The sequence below is a fragment of the Salvelinus sp. IW2-2015 genome, linkage group LG1 (genome assembly GCF_002910315.2).
Source record: "Salvelinus sp. IW2-2015 linkage group LG1, ASM291031v2, whole genome shotgun sequence".
NCBI classification, from domain to species: domain Eukaryota; kingdom Metazoa; phylum Chordata; class Actinopteri; order Salmoniformes; family Salmonidae; genus Salvelinus; species Salvelinus sp. IW2-2015.
This window is the reverse complement of record NC_036838.1, coordinates 38,813,641-38,836,181: the sequence shown is the minus strand read 5'-3', so window position 1 is coordinate 38,836,181 and position 22,541 is coordinate 38,813,641. Positions and strand designations below refer to the sequence as shown.

Genomic DNA, 22,541 nt, shown 5'->3' with positions numbered 1-22,541 from the left:
ATCAATTAATTTTGTGGCATGGCCTTCCAGTGAAGTTATTCAGGTTAATTATAAGACCTTCCTGTTTTGGGCCATTGCGGCTACCATACCCTCTTATGGGTGTGACTACATGTTTGACCTCTGCAAAGGACAACCAATGAGAGTAATATATTTTTCCTCGTAACCAATCAGCATGCTTGTCTTTCAGGGAAAATCTGTCCTCTCCTGCACTTGCGCAAAGACGGCAGCGTGACACGCGTGTGGAGGAAGTGTAGCGACTGACAGCCAAACCTGATCACCTTTACCGGCCTGGGCTGCAGCTTATTCTCCGTTTACCGAAACATGTCCTGGCTGTTCGGCCTGAATAAGGGGCAGCCCGAGGCTCCCCCGGAATTCCCGGTTCCACCGCCACCCCCTCCACCGGCTGGCGGCTCCGGAGGTGGCGGAGATAAACCCAAGGACAAATGGAGTAACTTCGACCCAACCGGGCTGGAGCGAGCGGCCCAAGCGGCGAAGGATCTCGACAAGTCTCGTAAGTGTCTTGCATGATAACTTTATTATATATAGTACTGTAGAGCTAGTAGCTAGCTTGAAACATTTAGTTTATATCCCCAATAAGACCGATGCACCCGCAGCATGCTTTACAGCCTAAGCAGTGATGCTGATGCAACACGGGCCGGTGTCTGACATATATTCTCCTAGTTCCTACGGGTATCTAATCTAGTAAACTAACTATCAAATCCCGATGACACTGTCAGTAGAACATAACACTGTAGTAAACGAGAATCACAGGTTTCACTGCTTGGTTTGAACGTTGTTCTGCACATTTTCATTCATGTTGGAATTTAGTGTATTCAAGGTGAACGGTGCAAAGGTCATTCTTTCACACCCTTTGCCAAATAGCTCTAGTCAGTATATAGTTAATCTTTGCTCTAGTCAAACATGCAAGCATTACACTTAGAATTTCAAAGTATACTGAACAAAAATATAAATACAACAATTAACGATTTTACTGAGTTACAGTTCATAAGGAAATCAGTCAATTGAAATTAATTTGCCCATAATCTATGGATTTCACATGACTGGGCAGGGGTGCAGTCATGGGTGGGCCTGGGAGGGCATAGGCCCACCCACTCAGGACCCAGGCTCACTCACAGGGGAGCCAGGCCCAGCCAATCAGAACAAGTTTTTCCCCACAAAAGGGCTTTATTACAGACCAAAATACTCCTCACTTTCATCAACTGTCCGGATGGCTCGTCTCCGACGATCCCGCAGGTGAAGAAGTCTGATGTGGAGGTCCTCGGCTGACGTGGTTACACATGGTCTGTGGTTGTGAGGCTGGTTGGACGTACTGCCAAATTCTCTTAAACAGTATTGGAGGCAGCTTCTGGTAGAGAAATTAACATACAATTCTCTGGCAACAGCTCTTGTGGACATTTGTGCAATCAGCATGCCGATTGCATACTCCCTCAACTTGAGACATCTTTTGCATTGTGTTGTGTGACAAAACTGCACATTTTAGAATGGCCTTTTATTGTCCCCAGCACAAGGTGCGCCTGTATAATGACGATGCTGTTTAATCAGCTTCTTGATATGCCATACCTGTCAGGTGGATGGATTATCTTGGCAAAGGATAAAATGCTCACTAACAGGGATGTAAACAAATTTGGAAAATACATTTTTTTGAGGAATAAGCGTTTTGTGCTTATGGAACATTTCTGGGATCTTTTATTTCAACTCATGAAACATGGGACCAACACTTTACATGTTGCGTTTTATATTTTTGTTTAGTATAGTTGGAATATAGCTACCGTCATTAAATGAAACGTATATCTGAACAACTAATGTCCAATACCTTGTTTTAATTTCAGGTCATGCCAAAGAGGCCCTGGATCTGGCTCGCATGCAGGAGCAATCTGTTCAGATGGAACACCAGACCAAAATCAAGGTACAGTTGCACTAAACAAGGCACATGCAGAGTAATGTGTAGGACACCAAAAAACAGTACTATCTTAAATCTGATCATGCTAATTGTTCCCTTTGTGTGTGTGATGGTGTAAGGAGTACGAGGCGGCAGTGGAGCAGCTGAAGGGGGATCAGCTGCGTATTCAAGGGGAGGAGAGGAGGAAAACTGTCGGCGAGGAGACCAAGCAGCATCAATCGGTGAGAGGAGAGCAGAGGAAGGGTTTAGTGGTACTGCAGAGGGGGTGATTGTGCAGTAGTATTCATTGTACTACATAGTATGTGGTCAATGATGGGCTAATAGCATGGATCATCATGTATGGGTAAACTGTAGAAGGAAGCATTTTCCCTGTAGTAGTTAAGAGATTTTGAGGAGTTTGTAGAGAGTAGAATTGTGTCTGTAAGCTTGAAATTGTTTGCACAATTAGCTTTAATTCTGTTGAAACAGAGACTACAATGAGAGGGAGTGGAACAAGGGATTACATATCTGTCCAGCAGAGGGCGCCATACATGTTTTACTATGGTTACCTTCTCTATCCCTTCACAGAGAGCACAGTTCCAAGACAGACTTGCTAGACAGAGGTATGAGGATCAACTCAAGCAACAGGTAAGATCAACTGCCATTAGCTGAAATATCAATTCAGTCCTGTTTAGGCTATAAAGATGTACAGTGAAAATGCCATGTCCAACTGACTGAGTGTGGCCTCTCCTTGGTGTCCTCAGCAAGCCCTGAATGAGGACAACCTTCGGAAACAGGAGGACTCTGTGCTTAAACAGGAAGCCATGAGGAAAGGTACTGACCCCATTTAGTATTCTCACGCAGCCTCCAGGAATATGGTTCTGCTTCTATGTTCACTGGTCAATATAGCCATATGGGGTCTGGCAATCACAAAATGTCCACTAATGTATCCTCTCCACGCAGCAACAATTGAGCACGAGATGCAGCTGAGGCACAAGAATGAGCTGCTACGCGTAGAGGCGGAATCTAAAGCGCGGGCACGCGTTGAGCGGGAAAACGCAGACATCATCCGTGAGCAGATCCGCCTGAAGGCAGCAGAGCACAGACAGACTGTACTAGAGACTATACGGTGAGACAAGGACATACTGTACTGGAGACTATACGCTGAGACAAGAACATACTGTACTAGAGACTATACGCTGAGACAAGGACATACTCTACGAGACTATACGCTGAGACAAGGACATACTGTACTAGAGACTATACGGTGAGACAAGGACATACTGTACTAGAGACTATACGCTGAGACACGACATACTGTACTAGAGACTATACGCTGCCGACAAGAACATACTCTACGAGACTATACGCTGAGACAAGGACATTCTGGACTAGAGACTATACACTGAGGCAAAGACATGCTGTGACAAGGACATGCTGTACTGGAGACTATACGCTGAGACGAACATGCTGTACTAGAGACTATACGCTGAGACAGAAACATACTGTACTAGAGACTATACGCTGAGACAAGAACATACTGTACTAAGACTATACGCTGAGACAAGAACATACTGTACTAGAGACCTACGCTGAGACAAGAACATTCTGTACTAGAGACTATACGCTGAGACAAGAACATACTCTACGAGACTATACGCTGAGACAAGGACATACTCTATGAAGACTATACGCTGAGGCAAAGACATGCTGTGACAAGGACATGCTGTACTGGAGACTACGCTGAGACAAGGACATTCTGGACTAGAGACTATACGCTGACACAAGGACATACTGTACTAGAGACTATACGCTGAGACAAGGACATTCTGGACTAGAGACTATACGCTGAGTACAAAGACATGCTGTACTAGAGACTATACGCTGAGACAAGGACATACTCTATGAAGACTATACGCTGAGCCAAAGACATGCTGTACTAGAGACTATATGCTGAGACACACCTTGTGTATTACACTACAGACCATAAAGATAGATACTATTGGAGACCTGACTGTCTCTGTATATTTGTGTGTTTTCAGGACTGCAGGTGCTGTGTTTGGGGAAGGATTCCAGGCTTTTGTGTCGGACTGGGATAAAGTTACAGCTACGGTGAAACCTTCCTTCCACTCTACATACTTGTTTATGCTCATCCTTATGCAAACTGCCAATGACTCAAAAATATAAATGCAACATGCAACCATTTCATAGATTTTAGTGAATTACAGTTTATATGAGGAAATCAGTCAATTGAAATAAGTGAATTAGGCCCTAATTTATGGATTTCACATGACTTGGAATACAGATATGCATCTGTTGGTCACAAATACCCTAAAAATCAATGGGCCTCACAATGGGCCCCAGGATCTCGTCACAGTATTTTTGTGCATTCAAATTGCCATCGATAAAATTAAATTGTGTTTGTTGTCTGTAGCTTATAACTGCCCATACCATAACCCACCGCCACCATTTGGCACTCTGTTCACAACGTTGACATCAGTAAACCGCTCGCCCATACGATGCCATACATGTGGTCTGCGGTGGTGAGGACGGTTGAACGTACTAAAAAATTCTCTAAAACAACATTGGAGGTGGCTTATGGTAGAGAAATTAACATAAAATTATCTGGCAACTGCTCTGGTGGACATTCCTGCAGTTAGCATACCAATTGCATGCTCCCTCAAAACTTGAGACATCTGTTGCATTGTGTTGTGTGACAACTGCACATTTTTGTGGCCTTTTATAGTCCCCCAGCACAAGGTGCACCTGTGTAATGATCGTGCTGTTTAATCAGCTTCTTGATATGCCACACCTGTCAGGTGGATGGATTATCTTGGCAAAGGAGAAATGCTCACTAACTAATTGTTGAGTGTATGATATGTTATATGTTTATATCTGATTTGAGTTGTCCTTGGAGCGTCTCTAAATGTTGTGTAATTCCCCTCCCCACACCACCAGGTGGCAGGACTGACTCTGCTGGCTGTAGGTGTGTATTCTGCCCGGAACGCCACAGCTGTGGCAGGGCGCTACATTGAGGCCCGACTCGGGAAGCCCTCATTGGTCAGAGAGACTTCTCGCATCACTGTAGCGGAGGCGATCAAGCACCCGATCAAGGTAGAGGCCCTGCTGTGCATTATACAGTGCATTCGGAAAGTATTCAGACCCCTTCCCCTTTTCCACATTTTGTTAAGTTACAGCCTTATTCTAAAATTGATTTTTTTTTCTTTCTCATCAATCAACACATAATACCCCATAATGACAAAGTGAAAACAGGTTTGTAGAAATTTTTGCACATTTATGGAAATAAAAAACATAAATACCTTATTTATGTAAGTATTCAGTCCCTTTGCTATGAGACTCGAAATTGAGCTCAGGTGTATCCTGTTTCCATTGATCATCCTTGAGATGTTTCTACAACTTGATTGGAGTTCACCTGTGGTAAATTCAATTGATTGGAATGGTTTGGAAAGGCACACACCTGTCTACATAATGTCAGAGCAAAAACCAAGCCACGAGGTCGAAGGAATTGTCCGTACAGCGTCGAGACAGGATTGTGTCAAGACACAGATCTGGGGAAGGGTACCAAAACATTTCTGCAGCATTTAAGGTKCCCAAGAACACAGTGGCCTTCATCATTCTTAAATGGAAGAAGTTTGGAACCACCAAGACTCTTCCTAGAGCTGGCCGCCCAGACAAACTGAGCAATCGGGGGAGAAGGGCCTTGGTCAGGGAGGTGACTAAGAACCCGATGGTCACTCTGACAGAGCTCCAGAGTTCCTCTGTAGAATTTGGAGAACCTTCCAGAAGGACAACCATCTCTGCAGCACTCCACCAATCAGGCCTTTATGGTAGAGTGGCCAGGCGGAAGCCACTCCTCAGTAAAACGCACATGATAGCCCGCTTGGAGTTTGCCAAAAGGCACCTGAAGGACAAACAAGGTTCTCTGGCCTGGTGAAACCAAGTTCAATCTCTTTGGCCTGAATGCCAAGCGTCACTTCTGGAGGAAACCTGGCACCATTCCTACGGTGAAGCATGGTGGTGGCAGCATCATGCTGTGGGGATGTATTTCAGTGGCAGGAACTGGGAGACTAGTCAGGAACGAGGGAAAGATGAACGGAGCAAATACAGAGAGATCCTTGTTGAAAACCTGCTCCAGAGTGCTCAGGACCTCAGGCTGGGGCGAAGGTTCACCTTCTAACAGGACAACGACCCTAAGCAAACAGCCAAGACAACGCAGCAGTGGCTTCGGGACAAGTCTCTGAATGTCCTTGAGTGGCCCAGCCAGAGGCCGGACTTGAACTTGATCAAACTGAAAATAGCTGTGCAGCGACGCTCCCTATCTAACCTGACAGAGCTTGAGAGGATCTGCAGAGAAGAAATACAGGTGTGCCAAGCTTGTAGCGTCATACCCAAGAAGACTCGAGGCTGTAATCGTGCTTCAACAAAGTACTGAGTAAAGGGGTCTGAATTCTTATGTAAATGTGATATTTATATATTTTATTTATAAATATGCTAACATTTATAAAAACATGTTTTTGCTTTGTCATTATGGGGTATTGTGTGTAGATTGATGAGGGGGGAAAAACCTGATTTAATCAATTTTAGAATAAGGCTGTAACGTAACAAAATGTTGAAAAAGTCAAGGGGTCTGAATACTATCCGTATGCACTGTATACGTCCTTTGTCTGATGCTTTTGGTGTTTTTTTATTGTGATTAACTTAAGTTTCCAAAACCCACATTTTTTAGTACGATGAAGGTGCATCTTCTGATTTTTCCCCTCTCTTAGATGTCAAAGCGCCTCACAAGTAAACCTCAGGATGCCCTGGAGGGAGTAGTGCTCAGTGTGAGTACCGACACTCAGCACACACCTGAGCACCAGAGAGCCATACCTTAGAGTCTCGTATCGATATTATACCCAGCACATGTATGAAAGAAACATCACATTTTATTGGTCACATATACGTGATTAGCAGATGTTATTGCAGGTGTAGTGTAATGCTTGTTCTTCTAGCTCCGACAGTGCAGTAATATCTAACAAATTACACAACATATAAATACACACATCTGAGTAGGATTTTTTATTTTTTTACCTTTATTTAACTAGGCAAGTCGGTTAAGAACAAATTCTTATTTGCAATGACGGCCTACGAACAGTGTGTTAACTGCCTTGTTCAGGCGCAAAACAACAGATTTTTTACCTTGTCAGCTCAGGGTTTCAATATAGCAAACATTCGGTTACCTACCCAATACTCTAACCACTAGGCTACCAGGAATGAATTAAGACTATATATAAATGGACGACGTATATCAGAGTGGAACAGAGTAAGATACTGTAGAATAGTATAGAATACAGTATATACATATGAGATGAGTAATGCAAGATATGTAAACATTATTAAGTGAATGAGATGCCATAGAAAACAGTATATACATATGAGATGAGTAATGCCAGATATGTAAACATTATTAAAGTGACAAGTGTTCCATTCCTTAAAGTGGCCAGTGATTTCTAGTCTATGCCTATAGGCAACAACCTCTAATGTGCTAGTGATGACTGTTTAACAGTCTGATGGCCTTGAGATAGAAGCTGTTTTTGTCTCTCGGTCCCAGCTTTGATGCACCTGTACTGACCTCGCCTTCTGGATGATAGCGGGGTGAACAGGCAGTGGCTCGGGTGGTTGTTGTCCTTGATGATCTTTTTGGCCTTCCTGTAACATCGGGTGCTGTAGGTGTCCTGGAGGGCAGGTAGTTTGCCCCGGTCATGCGTTGTGCAGACCMCACTACCCTCTGGAGAGCCTTACGGTTYTGGGCGGAGCAGTTGCCYTACCAGGCYGTGATACAGCCTGACAGCATGCTTTCAATTGTGCAGTAAATAATTTTAAAGAATTTAGGGTTTTAGGTGACAAGCCACATTTCTTCAGCCTCCTGAGGTTGAAGAGGCTCTGTTGCGCCTTCTTCACCTTCTTCTGTGTGGGTGGTACATTTCAGTTATTCATCATGATGTGTATGCCAAGGAACTTGAAGCTTTCCACCTTCTCCACTGTGCTCCCTCTGTTGTTTCCTGAAGTCCACGATCAGCTCCTTAATTTTGTTGACGTTGAGGGAGAGGTCGTTTTCCTGGCACCACACTCCGAGCCCTCACCTCCTCTCTGTAGGCTGTCTCGTCGTCATTGGTAATCAAGCCCACTAATGTTGTGTCGTCTGCAAACTTGATGATTGAGCTGGAGGCGTGCTTGGCCACGCAGTCATGGGTGAACAGGGAGTACAGAAGGGGGCTGGGCACACACCCTTGTGGGGCCCCAGTGTTGAGGATCAGCGGAGTGGAGGTGATGTTTCCTACCTTCACCACCTGGGGGCGGCCCGTCAGGAAGTCCAGGATCCAGTTGCACAGGGTGGGGTTCAGACCCAGGGCCTCGAGCTTAATGATGAGTTTGGAGGGTACTATGGTGTTGAATGCTGAGCTATAGTCAATGAACATCATTCTTACATAGCTATTCCTCTTGTCCAGATGGGATAGGTCAGTGTGCAGAGTGATGGCGATTGCATCGTCTGTGGATCTATTGGGGCAGTAAGCAACTTGAAGTGGGTCTAGGGTGGCAGGTAAGGTAGAGGTGATATGATCCTTGACTAGTCTCTCAAAGCACTTCATGATGACAGAGGTGAGTGCTACGGGGCAATAGTCATTTAGTTCAGTTACCTTTGCCTTCTTGGGTACAGGAACAACGGTGGCCATCTTGAAGCATGTGGGGACAGCAGACTGGGATAGGGAGAGATTGAATATGCCCGTAAACAAACCAGCCAGCTGGTCTGTGGATGCTCTGAGGACTCGGCTAGGGACATTCATAGAGAATGCTGTGCACACGTATGTTTTTGCAGCCCTGCTTTGAGCCGAAATGTTGATCTCCCTGAAATTAATTATTCCCTCTGCTCCGCACAGCCTAACTTAGAAGAACGTGTACGTGATATTGCTATAGCAACTAGGAACACGCGTCAGAACAAGGGGCTCTACAGGAACATTCTCATGTATGGCCCACCGGGTACTGGCAAGACCCTCTTCGCCAAGGTAGGTCCCGCACCGACTCATCTTGTCTATGACAAGAGGTGTTATCTTGGTATCTGTATATGTTGGTAACTATCTCTCTGTGTTCTGAGTAGAAGCTGGCAGTGCACTCTGGGATGGACTATGCCATCATGACTGGTGGAGATGTGGCGCCCATGGGCCGTGAGGGTGTCACCGCTATGCACAAAGTCTTTGACTGGGCCAACACCAGTCGCCGCGGGTATGCTAGCCTCACTCGCAGTAGCATCACACTATTTATAGAACTTCATGTAAATGTAACCATGATGTAACCGTGTGCAACCATGTAACGTAAGCGTCTAGACAACTTGACATTAAATACATTTGCACTTGCATTACACAGACATGCACATTAAACAATGTACAGAGAATGATGTAAGACCAGTGCAGCTCTGCTAATGCAACCCTCTCTCTCCTCTGACACAGCCTGCTGCTGTTTGTTGATGAAGCCGATGCATTCCTTCGCAAGAGGTCTACTGTAAGTCTGTTCTCTACCTTCCTGTATTTCATAGCACAACCAAAACTCTGATCTTGTAGAAATATTGGAAAACAGAATTCAAGTTGTCTCTCTCTGTTTGCAGGAAAAGATCAGTGAAGAGCTCAGAGCCACTTTGAACGCATTCCTGTATCGCACTGGAGAGCAGAGTAACAAGTCAGCTCTACAACCACTTCTTCTATTTAGACATTTCATATCTACGCCCAAGACCTCTGATGTACCATGTCCCTCAGATATTACAGCGCTCTAATCACCGTGCTTCTACACCTGCATTGCTTGCTGTTTGGGGTTTTAGGCTGGGTTTCTGTACAGCACTTTGATATATCAGCTGATGTCAGAAGGGCTATATAAATACATTTGATTTGATTTGATTTGTTGTACCACTGTTGTGTCGTCTCCCCCTCCAGGTTCATGATGGTGCTGGCCAGTAACCAGCCGGAGCAGTTTGACTGGGCCATCAACGACCGCATTGACGAGATAGTAAACTTCGCCCTGCCGGGTCCTGATGAGAGGGAGAGGCTGGTGCGTCTGTACTTTGACAGATATGTGCTGGAGCCTGCCACAGGGGGAAGACAGTGAGTCATACAGCATTACACCCACACGACATGGCAGCACAGGTTTAAATAGGGCACTTTCACAAGCACTCCTATACTGGGATGCATAATGCAACTGTTCTGATGTCAAGTAACTAGCTACTCCCAGACACTTATGCTGTGTTTACACAGGCAGCCCAATTCTGATCTTTTGACCAATTTTTGGCAAAAGATCTGATTGGTCAAAATGGTACCCTTTTTAGTGGCAAAAGAATTGGGCTGCCTGTGTAAATGCAGCCTTGGAGTCATCTGCATACAGTGGCACATACACACCTACCCACGAACACATGGGGACAGGCATTAACACTGGGTGCCTGGGAGGAGGGAGGCACCTCCCTGTCCTGTTCCATGTAAATGACCGCTGTGGAGTGTCAGGAGCAGGTATTTAAGAGCAGGTGACCCAGCACTAAGCAGGAGCCCAGCCAGCCGTAGCCATGGTGTCACTAATTAAAGTGGGTCTCTGAGGGCCTGGAGCCTGAGAGGAAGAGGGGCATATAGGGCACTGGGAACTGGACCAGGATCAACAACAACATGCTGACAACAGAGCCAGCTGGTGGAAGGAGCTGGGCCACTTAAGGAGTGTCTCTCTAGACATAGTCAGACCAGACCTCATAACACAGGCCTGTTTCCTCTGACAGACAGGATGCCATTCAGACCTGTTTCTGTCTCTAATCCCCCTCTGTCTCCATCTTCCTCTGCCTCTGTCCCTGCAGGAGAATGAAGCTGGCTCAGTTTGACTATGGAAAGAAGTGCTCGGACATCGCAAAGCGGGCAGAGGGCATGTCAGGCAGAGAGATCTCCAAACTGGCCGTGGCCTGGCAGGTATGTGACATGTTTCCCCTGTTGTTCATACATCAATGCTTTCTGAATGGATAACAACCGTGATGCGGTGTTGTGCAGAATTTTCCAGTTAAGCCAATTTGACATAAATGATTGGTTAGAAGGAGAGCCTGTGCACAGGCTGGAACTTGGTTAGGGATGGGAGAATCAGACAATGCTGACCCAAGGTGATTTGGTTAGCCCAGGAAGTCTAGACCCATTTATTCTCCCTCCATGGGCTTATTAATAGAAGCAGAGCTGGGAAGTGGATCACTATGTATGCCATGATCTCCACTGCTGCTGTGTCATGGTCATCTCTCCTGCTAGCCTCATTCTGTGGACAAGTGGGCCTTGTCTGTTAACTACCTTATACATTACTCAATATTCATACACTGATCTTGCAGATAGTTAATACTGTAAATGTATATTTGTAGATACATTATTAGAGATTTACTGGACTGTCCGTGTAATGATAAAATCCTTGTTCAGATGACTGTAATGTAATAATCCTTGTATTCCATGTCCTCTTGCAGGCGGCAGCCTACTCCTCAGAGGACGGCGTCCTAACGGAGGCCATGATTGATGCTCGGGTGGACGACGCCATGCGGCAGCACCTCCAGAAGATGGACTGGCTGCATGGGCACACTAAGGAGGCTGGGGCCAAGAGCACAGCCTCTCCCAGCGCTGGACCAGCAGACAGCAGCAAGATAGGCTTCACTCTGCCTCTAGGGGAGCCGCCACAGGCCCAGGATGTGCTCACTCCGGCTCTGGAGATGGACAACAAACCAGAGGCACATGTCATTCAGGAGGAGCTGAAACTAGAGGTGCCAGCCCCACTTTCATCAGACGGTGCCGAACTGCCTGTGGAGGAGGGGACTGACCCGGCTAAGGGGGAGGGTGTCAAAGCAGAAACGGTGGTAACACCTCAAGGGGAGGTGACAGAGGGTGTATCCCAGACCCCAAGCAGTGAGGGTGGGACAGGGAAGGAGGGGAAGAACAAAGCTCCTCCCAAGGATGGAACTCCAGTTTAACATTAGGGGCCAGAGGAAGGACAGGACAGGGGCTGCTGCCTGGGATTAATGGGATTACAGGGGGGACGCCTCCTGTTCCTCCTCACTGTCTGTAGTCTCGGTCTGTGTACATCTGTCTGACTGAAAGAGTTGGTGGGCAGGGGGAGGAGGGATGGAGGCACTAACATTTTATGAAGCAATCCTGGAGCAGCAGGAGAGCTGTAATATGATTTGTGTAAAATGTAAGAAAAAAAGTGTACTTTACATCGAAACCCTGTAATAGTATTAATGTTGATGTGCACTGTAAGAGATAATACTCTATTTAAATGACGGTGTGGATGGAGATGACTTTGTTTTTATGAATAGTAAAATAATCCAAGTTTCTTACTATGGCTGCATTTTTGTTGTGATTTCTAAAGGAATGGTTTCATAGATATTCAAAAGGCACTCGCACAGCTGAGCTATCTTTTTTGCAAGTGCATGGTATCCATTGAATAAGATGAGAAAAAAAAAGAAACCAGCATTCTGCTCTTGATAGTATCACTGCTCTTTAATAAGCTTTATGTATCGGCCTCAAGGCCTTCGTCAGATCTTTTGTGAATTAGCACCGTTATGTAGACATGGCTCCACCCACATCCGTTCCATGCATCGAATGGGGTTGGAGTCGAGGGAAAATAACTAAGTGTTACCAAAAAGAACAATGTGCATGTCATAAATATTCTAATAAAGTGTGTACCTAAAACATTTTAAACACGTCTGTAAAACCAAAATGAGGACATCGACTCACCCAAGCAAGTTTTCATAAATCATTGGGTACAGCGCAAGAAAAACGTCAGAGTATCTGAAATGGGGGCATTAATTCATGTTCACATTCACAACATAACATACATAGGCATTTCATCATTAAGTCCTTTAGGAAATAATGTCTGGGGGTGAAAATCCAAAAACATTCTCTTTTGCTCAGAGTATTATTTATATCACCTCCCCTGTCTGATATCTTGACTTTCTCTATGCCACAAAATCTAAAGGTAGAAATGTCATGTTTTTGGTCATTAAAATGTACTGCGACCGGCTAATCCTTGTCGTTTCTCCTGATTGAACATTTATGTTCACGAATTCTGTTTGAGAGAAGAGGTTTTACCTACATAGCACAGCCCACATGGGCATTTAATGTAGATAACATGGGTGGTGGAGCACGTAAGGATGTCATTTATTTGGAACCGTTTTCCTGTGTGTGGGTGGCAGAAATATTCACTCTTCATATTGTTGCACTGTGCAACCTCTGCATTTATAGCTACTATTCAGAAGAGAGCGTATAAGAGCCTGGCTCATTTTCTTAGTGGCTGGCACCCAATGATTTATGAAAACTTGCTTGGTGGGTCGATGTCCTCATTGTGGTTTTACAGACGTGTTTAGTACGTTTTAGGTACACACATTATTAGAATATTTATGAAATGCACATTGTTATATTTGGTAACACTTCCCTCTACTCCAACCCTATTTGGTAACACTTCCCTCGACTCCAACCCTATTTGATGTATGGAACGGATGTGGGTGAGGCTGCTAATTTAAAAGAAACTCACAAAAGCTCTGATGAAGGCCGATATGTAAAGCTTATTAAAGAGCAGTAATACTATCAAGAGCAGTGTGCGGGTTTCTTTTTTCTCAGGGTTTCATAGACATCAAAGTCATTGTAAAAACGTGACCAACAAATGCTGATATCATGGTGAATTTTACCTTTCATCTTGAACCTGTGTAATGACACACCAGCACTCTGTCAGTGTTAAACCCCAGTTGTCCCTTTTAATGAAACCAACATTTAATCTTTACAACACCAATGTTTGGACAGAGATGGGGAAGAGAGGCACGGGTCAAGGGAAGATGGGGGAGGTGCAGGGAAGAGAAAGGGGGTCAAAATTTAATGAGTCTACATTCCGCTCCCTAGAGACAAATTCATAAGGAAGGAATTCATTCAGAATCCCAATGTGTCACAGTAATTGTGACCACGTTCTCACACAGCATCACTCTCCAATGCCATGACAAGTTCTCACACAGCATCACTCTCCAATGCCATGACAAGTTCTCACACAGCATCACTCTCCAATGCCATGACAAGGGCATGTTGCACCTACTTTAGATATTAGTTCATAATTATAAAGTGGGTGGTTCGAGCCCTGAATGCTCATTGGCTCACAGCCGTGGTATATCAGACCGTATACCACAGGTATGACAAAAAAATTATTTTTACTCCCCTAATTACGTTGGTAACCGGTTTATAATAGTAATAAGGTACCTCAGGGGTTTGAGGTATATGGTCAATATACAACGGCTAAGGGCTGTGTCCAGGCACTCCGCATTGCGTCGTGAATATGAACAGCCCTTAGCCGTGGTATATTGGCTATATACCACACCCCCTCGGGCCTTATTGCGTACATATACCACAGGAAGTGCCTTTCTAAGCTACCATGATGGAGGCGCTCTACAACTGGCTGTTCAGTGTAAAGTGTTATGTCAACTCTATAGAGCTCCTCAGTGTAACTCTGTCTTGGAATTTCGTCTCCAGGTTTCCATGGTGATGACCTTCTGGACAAAATATCAAAGAAATTCTGTAACCCGTAACACACACACGCACACACACGCACACAACCGTACCTTTACTCATGGTTCTTCAATATTGACACATTGCATATACTCTACACACAACACAGTTAGACAAGCAGGCAGCATTTCAGTCCTCTTTCCCACCCCTAATTATTTATAATTCCATTCCGTCCCCTAGGCCCCCTTTCAGTACAGTTTTTACATGAAAAGTTTCTAAAATAGACACAAAGTACAAAACATGACCAAAAGTATGTGGACACCTGCTTGTCGAACATCTCATTCCAAAATCATGGGCATTAATATGGAGTTGGTCCCCCTTTGCTGCTATAACAGCATCCACTCTTCTGGGAAGGCTTTCCACTAGATGTTGGAACATTGCTGCGGGGACTTGCTTCCATTCAGCCACCAGAGCATTAGTGTGTTCGGGCACTGATGTTGGGCGATTAGGCCATGCTCGCAATCGGCGTTCCAATTAATCCCAAAGGTGTTCGATGGGGTTGAAGTCAGGGCTCTGTGCAGGCCAGTCAAGTTCTTCAACACAGATCTTGACAAACCATTTATGCATGGACTTTGCTTTGTGCACTGGACATTGCCATGCTAAAACAGGAAAGGGCCTRCCCCAAACAGTTGCCACACCTTCGGAAGCACAGAATCATTGAAAATGTCATTGTATGCTGTAGTGTAAAGATTTCCCTTCACTGGAACTAAAGGGGTCTAGCCCAAACCATGAAAAACAGCCACAGACCATTATTCCTCCTCCACCAAACTTTACAATTGGCACTATGCATTGGAACATGAAGCGTTCTCCTGGCATCCGCCAAACACAGATTCATCCGTTGGACTGCCAGATGGTGAAGTTGGATTCATCACTAAAGACAACGCATTTCCACTGCTCCAGAGTCCAATGTTGGCGAACTTTACACCACTCCAGCTGACGCTTGGCATTGTGCATGGTGATCTTAGGCTTGTGTGCGGCTGCTCGGCCATAGAAACCCATTTCACGAAGCTCCTGACAAGCAGTTATTGTGCTGACATTGCTTCCAAAGGCGGTTTGGAACTCGGTAATGTTGCAACCTAGGACAGACGATTTTTATGCCCTACACGCTTCAGCACTCGGTGGTCCCGTTCTGTGAGCTTGTGTAGCCTACCACTTCGCGGCTGAGCCATTGTTGCTCCTAAATGTTTCACAATAACAGCACTTACAGTTGACCGGGGTAGCTCTAGCAGGGCAAACATTTTACAAACTGACTTGTTGGAAAGGTGGCATCCTATGACGGTGCCACGTTGAAAGTAACTGAGCACTTCAGTAAGGCCATTCTACTGCCAATGTTTGTCTATGGAGATTGTGTGTTTGATTTTATACACCTATCAGCAATGGGTGTGGCTGAAATAGCCGAATCCACTAATTTGAAGTGGTGTCCACATACTTTTGTATATATAGTGTGCCTCTTCCAATACACAAACCCCTGTCAAAAATAAACAACCTTGAGCAAAATAAATATTCTAATTTCAAAACTGACATCTTCAGGCAAAATTAACACATGTTTTTACAAACTGACAAAACCCAAGCAAAATACTGAATACACCCTATCCCCACTTCTAGCAAAATTGACATTCTAAAACAAAATATATATAACTATTTTCAAAAACAGACACACTCTGGCAAATTGCTTACGCCCTCCTAAATGGATTCTCATTAACTACAATCTTTTTACATAAAATATGGGGGGTGAGGAGTGCACTGTGGGTGAAGACCATGGGGTCACTTGAGAAAGTGCTCTATCCAGTGTCCATAAGAAACAGTATGGTTTGAAAGGTATATCTTGGATAGTCATTCTTTAGTTGCCCATGTGGCTAAAGTCTGGTTGGTCAGTTGACAGCAGGTCTCAATCTGTCTCAGCCAGTCCATTGCTCTCAGAGTTGATGTGGAATGGGGTGGCCGTTGTGCCATGGCTCTCAGAGGTGGCGTGGGCTGGGGTGTCCAATGTGCAATGGCCCTCAGAGGTTACGAGGGCTGGGGTGCCCATTGTGGTACAGCTTCTGCTTAATGTGCACCATGTTCCCACTGGAGTCCTCCAGCTTCCTCAGGTGCACCCGTCTCCCCAGGTCTCTCAGGTTACAGAAGCGGGGAACCCATGACCAGGAGAACACATCTGGACACAGTAAAGGAAAGAAAGTAGGGGGCCGGGAAGACAGAGATACCATTAAATGTGTGATTGAAAGATTAAGGATTTGTCCTCCATTTAATTTGTGTGCGAGCGTGCAGTATGTGTCAAATCAAATCAAATCAAATTTTATTTGTCACATACACATGGTTAGCAGATGTTAATGCGAGTGTAGCGAAATGCTTGTGCTTCTAGTTCCGACAATGCAGTAATAACCAGCAGTTTGTGTATGTGTGTGTGCGTAATTGTGTGTGTGGCTCATGGGTGTGGGGTATTTATATCTGAGAATGGAGGTGTGATCCAAATTGACTCATCTAATTTAAGTCTGAGGACACCATGGGCTGAAAGACAGGGAAAAAAGAGCAGGGAAACGGAGAGCAGAAAGGAGAGATGGAGAGAGGATGAGACATCTCCGCCATACTAATAAAGCCCGCAGACGTTTCACAGGAGAGACAGGCGATGGGGGAGAATTAAATTACATGAATTTGATTGGTGTGATAGGAGGGAGTTGGAAATCGAGAAAGACAGGGAGAGAAAAAATTTGAATTTTAAACGAGGGAGAGGGATTCAGAATCTGTACAGATAGTAGAGAGAAATCCCAAGACACTGAAACATTGCAGCAGGTCTACTCTGAACTCACAGTTTTAAAACTATGGACACTAAAATGAACGCTGTTTGTGTGCACATGCAAGCGTGTGCTTGTGTGCAGGAGAGGAAATATCAATTTGAAAATACATGATTTTGAATCCCTATACTGTACATGACTCATTTCTGCACCTCTTTGCCAACCACCCCCATCACTTCCTACACGACAAGCAGCTCCGGGTGTGAATTATACTAATCCCACAACTGAATATAGAAATATGAAGAGAAAAATCTACACACAGGAAAAACTGTGACTAGACTAAATGGGAAGAATGTATGATGACTATATCAGTGCCAACAGTTTCATATAGAAATCTGAGGGGTAAAAAAATCCCGATGTCATATCTAAGCCTGAAAATAATGCTGACCTAAAATGACATATAGAAAATCAAAAGAAAAACAGCAGCGAGCTGGGGAATACTGTGATAAAGTAGGTCGATGGCTGAGTCACACATAAATGCCATCGAACCGTAGACAGGTTTACACACTGTACTGTAGTCTCTGGAACTGAGGCTCCCACGACACTGCATTTTTCATCAAACAAAGCTAATCCAAAGAGGTTTAAAAGTTGAGAGATCATACCTCTGCACGTTCAGACTATTATTCTCCTGTCCATTCCCTCACTCACCCAAAGAGCATCCTATTCCCCCCCCCCCCCCCCCCCCATGAAAATAAATCTGTATTCCTTAGTAAATTTCTACTGGTACTGTTTTTAAAACCCAGAGCTCCTCAAGTGTTGTGTCAGCATTTTTGGACCAGCTCCCCATACAAAGTGTCTCTCTGCCTGTCAGAGCCCTCCTGTGTGGTTGTTCCTCCTGCTTACTCACCATGGTGCTGTTTGGCCCTCCAGGCCCTGAGGGCAGCGTGCAGCGCCCCGTCCAGCCACAGCAGTAGCCAGCTGAGGAGGAAGCCCAGCAGCAGCCCCAGCATCAGGTCCAGCTCCTGCTTGGTCACGCTATCACTCACAAAGTAGTTCTCTGCCGAGTCTACCAGAGACTGGTCCCCATCGTACGGGATCACATAGTGGACATGGTGCCTGAAGTCCAGAGGGAGGGGACACAGGGAGAGGAAAGTAGAAAAGAGGCGACAGGGGAGGGAGATGAGACGGGAAGAAAAGAGGAGGGAACGCAGGACACAGTGGAGAGGGAAGGGAGGAAAAGGTGAGGGAGTAAAGTGAGAGAAGGGGCGGGAGGACAGAGGAGGGGGGGACAGGATGGTAGAGTGGGGAGAGGAAGAAGTAGAAAAGAAAATAAAGAAAAAGTGTATTGAGGGAGACAATTACATAAGGGAGTAATTAAACCTACCATATATAGTATACTGTATATGGTTAGGCTGTGTGCGGTTCCATATGCTTTGCTGTAGTGCTTAGGGTGAGTGAGATGGATGGATGGGTTGGGTGGGTGTGCTGCTGTCAGCCCCATCACTGAGAGGCGAACAGCTGCAGCTGGAGGACAGCACAGGAAACGCATCACTAACAGCTGGACTCGCTGCCCCATGGGAGTTGGGGTGCGGGGATGCATGTGGACCAACTCCCTCTCCTACTGGGCTGCAGGCATCGCTTCCAGTAGAGAGAAACCATAGCAGCAAGAAGAGAGTGTTGAGGTGGGCAGAAAGGTCAAGGGAGAGAGGTATGTGAAAACAAAAAAGGAGGATGTGGAGTGCACAAACAAGTGAGAGAAGTGAACCTAAGGAAGCATGTGAGAGAGTGAAAGATATTGCTATCCAGAACTCTTACAACTCATTAATATCTGTGAGGTCTCAAAATAGGTCTCTTTTTTCCTGTCTCCAGCTCTATCTCACTCAAACACATGATTCAATTCACAAAGCTTTATTGACATACTCGCTGCTGCTCTCCTACACTGTCTAATCATCTCTCTCACACACCCAAGCCACTCATTCATTCACTCACTCACTCACTCACTCACATCCCATAGCTCATAACAGGTCTGAGTGGGAGGGAGGGGGAGGTATGGCTGCCTGCAGGAGTGAGTAATGTTGTTCACAGGAAAATCAACCCACTGACAGATACAGTTGTTTTCAGTAACATTAAAATGATTGAAGTTACATTTTTATGTAAAGCCCCAAACAAATCGTTTTTTCAATTTATTTAAACTGTCAGTGATGACTAAGATGTGTGCCTAAGGAGTAGACTAAAAACTTAACAGGTGACCTGTGTTTCAATGTGACTCTGTCACACTGGGAATGTTGAGCCAGAGTCATTTCCATCATGGACAGGAGCATAGTTCAACATAAGTCACAGCTGTTCCATACATCATTGATGTACAGACTGTAATTAGATGATGAAAGTGATAGGAGCTAGACAACATGCAGAAAACACATTATCTCAGATGCTTTACATCACTAGTTCACCAGTGATCAAACCTCTAAGGTGAGTCAACAAAAACAGGAGTCAACAATGTTTGTCCTATAACAAACAACATGAAATGACGATGGACCATTGCCATAAACAGTGCACTATAAATCACCTGAGGTTTCAAAGCAATGGTTTACTCATGCTCTTGTTTTGCACAACTTTAAATTGCTTAATATTTTAAAAGTTGGTTTTACCTTCCACAGTTGCAATGGCAGACGCGGTCCTCCCCTCGTAAATGTGGTAAGATGTAGTTGTGAAAGCGGTCTAGTAGAGCGTTCATGTCCGTTAGACACGCTACTGCCTGAAAAGAACCATAGAAGTAAACGGGGACAAAACAAGCTACATTCCCATAACACCATATGTTTCCAGACTTCTCAAGTAAATGACAAACAAAAATGTAAATTCTAAAAATGCACTGACTCCAGATAAATTGTTTTCCATTGACAGTTTGTTTATAGATTATGTAGCCTCGTGTAGCTAGGCCACGTTGATGTCTAGGTCTATTGAAATATCAATTTGACAGCTTTTAAAACGTTACATTGTTACACATAAGGGAGAGCGGGAATGTGCATAACGGTGTTCTTACCATCACAAGTGAAGCCCCCAAAATCATAAAGATCATGGTGGTTGTGGCCATTTGCATCCAAACTTCCTAACAGCAGTTTCTTTCTCGCTCGCCAGAACTATCCAGTGGTACCTGGGTCAAAAAACAACACTATGGAAGTGAAGGCGCTCATGGATGCAGAATCAGTGTCAAACCACCCATCCTTGCCTCGTCTATCCAATGTTCCTTTCTCCGCGACATGAGGAGATGCGGACCAGTCTCTCTTTCGCTCCCTTTTGAAAAGCACACTGTGCACTGGCGAAGATGGTTAATCGAGGTGCGTTCAATGATGAGTAGGCGTGGTGCGTTGTGAAAGCTGTAGCCTATGTCAGAAATTAGATTGTTATTAGGCAATTCCAGAGCACCGCAACACAGAAGCTGGCAGGATGAGGTCGCGATCCATGCGTTGTTGTGATGACCGCGGCCACTGCACATTGTTCCTGGTGTAGCCTAGCTTATTTACCTGGACGCATCCACTAGCATTAGGCAAAGAGGTATCGATGCATGTTTTCTTCTCGTATCAAATCGTTTTCCGTGTTAGCTCCCTCTAGCAGTTGCTTGTTTACTGTCATGCTATCTATAAATTATTATAGTCCAACATATGCTACTTTGGCGCAGCTCAAAGAGAGAACGGTCCCTCCTTGTGCATTCCAGTATTTATTTAGCTGGGGCATTTTTTTTATAGGCTGTATCAATTTCCGACCGTTTTTCTTTAGATAAATTAAGCAGTTTAGTAACCTAGGCACGCCTATTCATATGTCAAGGTTTGAGCGTATGATAATGATGATGATAGCATGCTTCAACATTAATAAACAACGATTGAAAGAAACGGATATGTACACTTCTCTATCTCTCTCTCTCTCATTCTCTCTCTCTCTATCTCTCTCTGACATTGCAGTTCAAATAATGTATGCTGCACCATTCTGTGGGGGCTAGGCTTCGTTTGTGACAAAATGAACTTTATTGCTTACGTCTATCAGGGAAAAGCAAGCAAGAGGAAGATGAATTAGGCTTGAGTGGATTGGGGCCATGGGAATGCCAGCCCGTTCAATAGMGATTAATAGAATGTCACATATTTAAATCATTTTTCTTAATGTTGTCCTGACTCTCTAACCTGCAGGAAACCCAAGTGTCACAGTGTCCTTATAAGGGTGCACACATAAGCAACATAGACAGCACCGCGACCAGCGGATGTGGATTCAGCACCACGGTCGTGGACAGCACCGCTGTCAACTCCAATATGAGCCAGATTGGACCTGTGTTGTTGATGGTGTGGCTTTGTAGACAGAAGGCCTTGCCTGTATAGTGACTCTCAAAGTTCTCTGTTCTCCCCACGCATGTAAACACATTGGATTGGATTAGCATGGGCTATGGGGAGTCCGAATTTCCATCATATTTCGTATACCAGTCATGGGAAATCTAAAATGTCACAGAATCAGGTTTATTAAATAGCCTATGACAAACAAAACCCCCTGGTCCTATAGTCCTATTGTAGCTAATGTATGGTAAGGACAAGGTCATTTATCAATTTATGTCACTAGAGATGACAGAGGGAGGTTGGGATATGGGACTGTCACTTTAGTTTAACCCTAGCTTTGTCTCTGGGGAATTTCCTTTTAGCATTAACCATAAATCAGTGACCTTGCAGCCCTCCCATCCTTCCCTCTCTCAGTATGAACAAACTGCTGCATCAATCAAATCATACTCTCTGACATTATTATGTTCCATGTGCAATTCAAGGTGAGCCAGGCTACACTGTGTCCCAGCCACTCAATTGTTTCTGGGGACTGAATATAACAATTGTATTGCTTATCATTAATCAGGGAAATTGGAGTAAGATCAGGACAGAACAAAATGTTAGTTGGGCATGCTGACAATGCCATAGGTAAGTGATTAAAAAGGCCTAGTAGGGCAAAACACATTCGAAATGGTACACATAGTATCATGTTGCCATATGGACATGAGCAGATGGAAGAGGATGAAATTTATTCTCACTGCATTCTTTATGAATGCTGTCATTGGGCTATAGAACCTTGACAAGGTACATTTGTTGATTAAAATCTTCCAACTGCATGCAGAGAGGGGTACGCAGAGCATGCGCTGACCAGCTGGCAAGTGTCTTCACTGACATTTTCAACCAATCCCTGACCAGGTCTGTAATACCAACTTGTTTTAAGCAGACCATCATAGTCCACATGCCCAATAACACCAAGGTAACCTGCCTAAATGAATATCGCCCTGTAGCACTCACATCT

General features: G+C 44.7%; 2 protein-coding genes across 2 annotated transcripts; one reads left to right on the top strand and one right to left on the bottom strand.

The window, feature by feature from the left end:
- The first annotated feature begins 200 nt into the window (after positions 1 to 200).
- Positions 201 to 12,284, top strand: LOC111967330 (ATPase family AAA domain-containing protein 3). Its single transcript, XM_023992274.2, has 16 exons — positions 201 to 511; positions 1,851 to 1,927; positions 2,041 to 2,142; positions 2,489 to 2,548; positions 2,665 to 2,734; positions 2,864 to 3,029; positions 3,943 to 4,012; positions 4,859 to 5,014; positions 6,688 to 6,744; positions 8,839 to 8,964; positions 9,057 to 9,181; positions 9,406 to 9,457; positions 9,561 to 9,631; positions 9,883 to 10,050; positions 10,782 to 10,890; positions 11,421 to 12,284. Exons 1-16 carry the CDS (start codon positions 322 to 324, stop codon positions 11,916 to 11,918), a joined length of 2,097 nt encoding a protein of 698 aa, XP_023848042.1. The 5' UTR covers positions 201 to 321; the 3' UTR covers positions 11,919 to 12,284.
- A 1,394-nt stretch (positions 12,285 to 13,678) lies between these two features.
- Positions 13,679 to 21,062, bottom strand: LOC111970035 (transmembrane protein 240-like). Its single transcript, XM_023996556.2, has 4 exons — positions 20,269 to 21,062; positions 19,877 to 19,983; positions 18,136 to 18,344; positions 13,679 to 16,651 (listed from the first exon to the last, which is right to left on the bottom strand). Exons 1-4 carry the CDS (start codon positions 20,323 to 20,325, stop codon positions 16,497 to 16,499), a joined length of 528 nt encoding a protein of 175 aa, XP_023852324.1. The 5' UTR covers positions 20,326 to 21,062; the 3' UTR covers positions 13,679 to 16,496.
- Positions 21,063 to 22,541: the final 1,479 nt, after the last annotated feature.

Excerpts from the sequence above, each read along its gene's own strand:
- LOC111970035 (XM_023996556.2), bottom strand. The coding sequence starts at position 20,325 with ATGCAAATGGCCACAACCACCATGATCTTTATGATTTTGGGGGCTTCA. Across the intron at positions 19,984-20,268 it reads TGGGGGCTTCACTTGTGATG|GCAGTAGCGTGTCTAACGGA; the intron begins GTAAGAACACCG and ends GGTTCTTTTCAG. Across the intron at positions 18,345-19,876 it reads TGCCATTGCAACTGTGGAAG|GCACCATGTCCACTATGTGA; the intron begins GTAAAACCAACT and ends TCTGGACTTCAG.
- LOC111967330 (XM_023992274.2), top strand. The coding sequence starts at position 322 with ATGTCCTGGCTGTTCGGCCTGAATAAGGGGCAGCCCGAGGCTCCCCCG. Across the intron at positions 9,182-9,405 it reads GCCAACACCAGTCGCCGCGG|CCTGCTGCTGTTTGTTGATG; the intron begins GTATGCTAGCCT and ends CCTCTGACACAG. Across the intron at positions 9,632-9,882 it reads ACTGGAGAGCAGAGTAACAA|GTTCATGATGGTGCTGGCCA; the intron begins GTCAGCTCTACA and ends CTCCCCCTCCAG.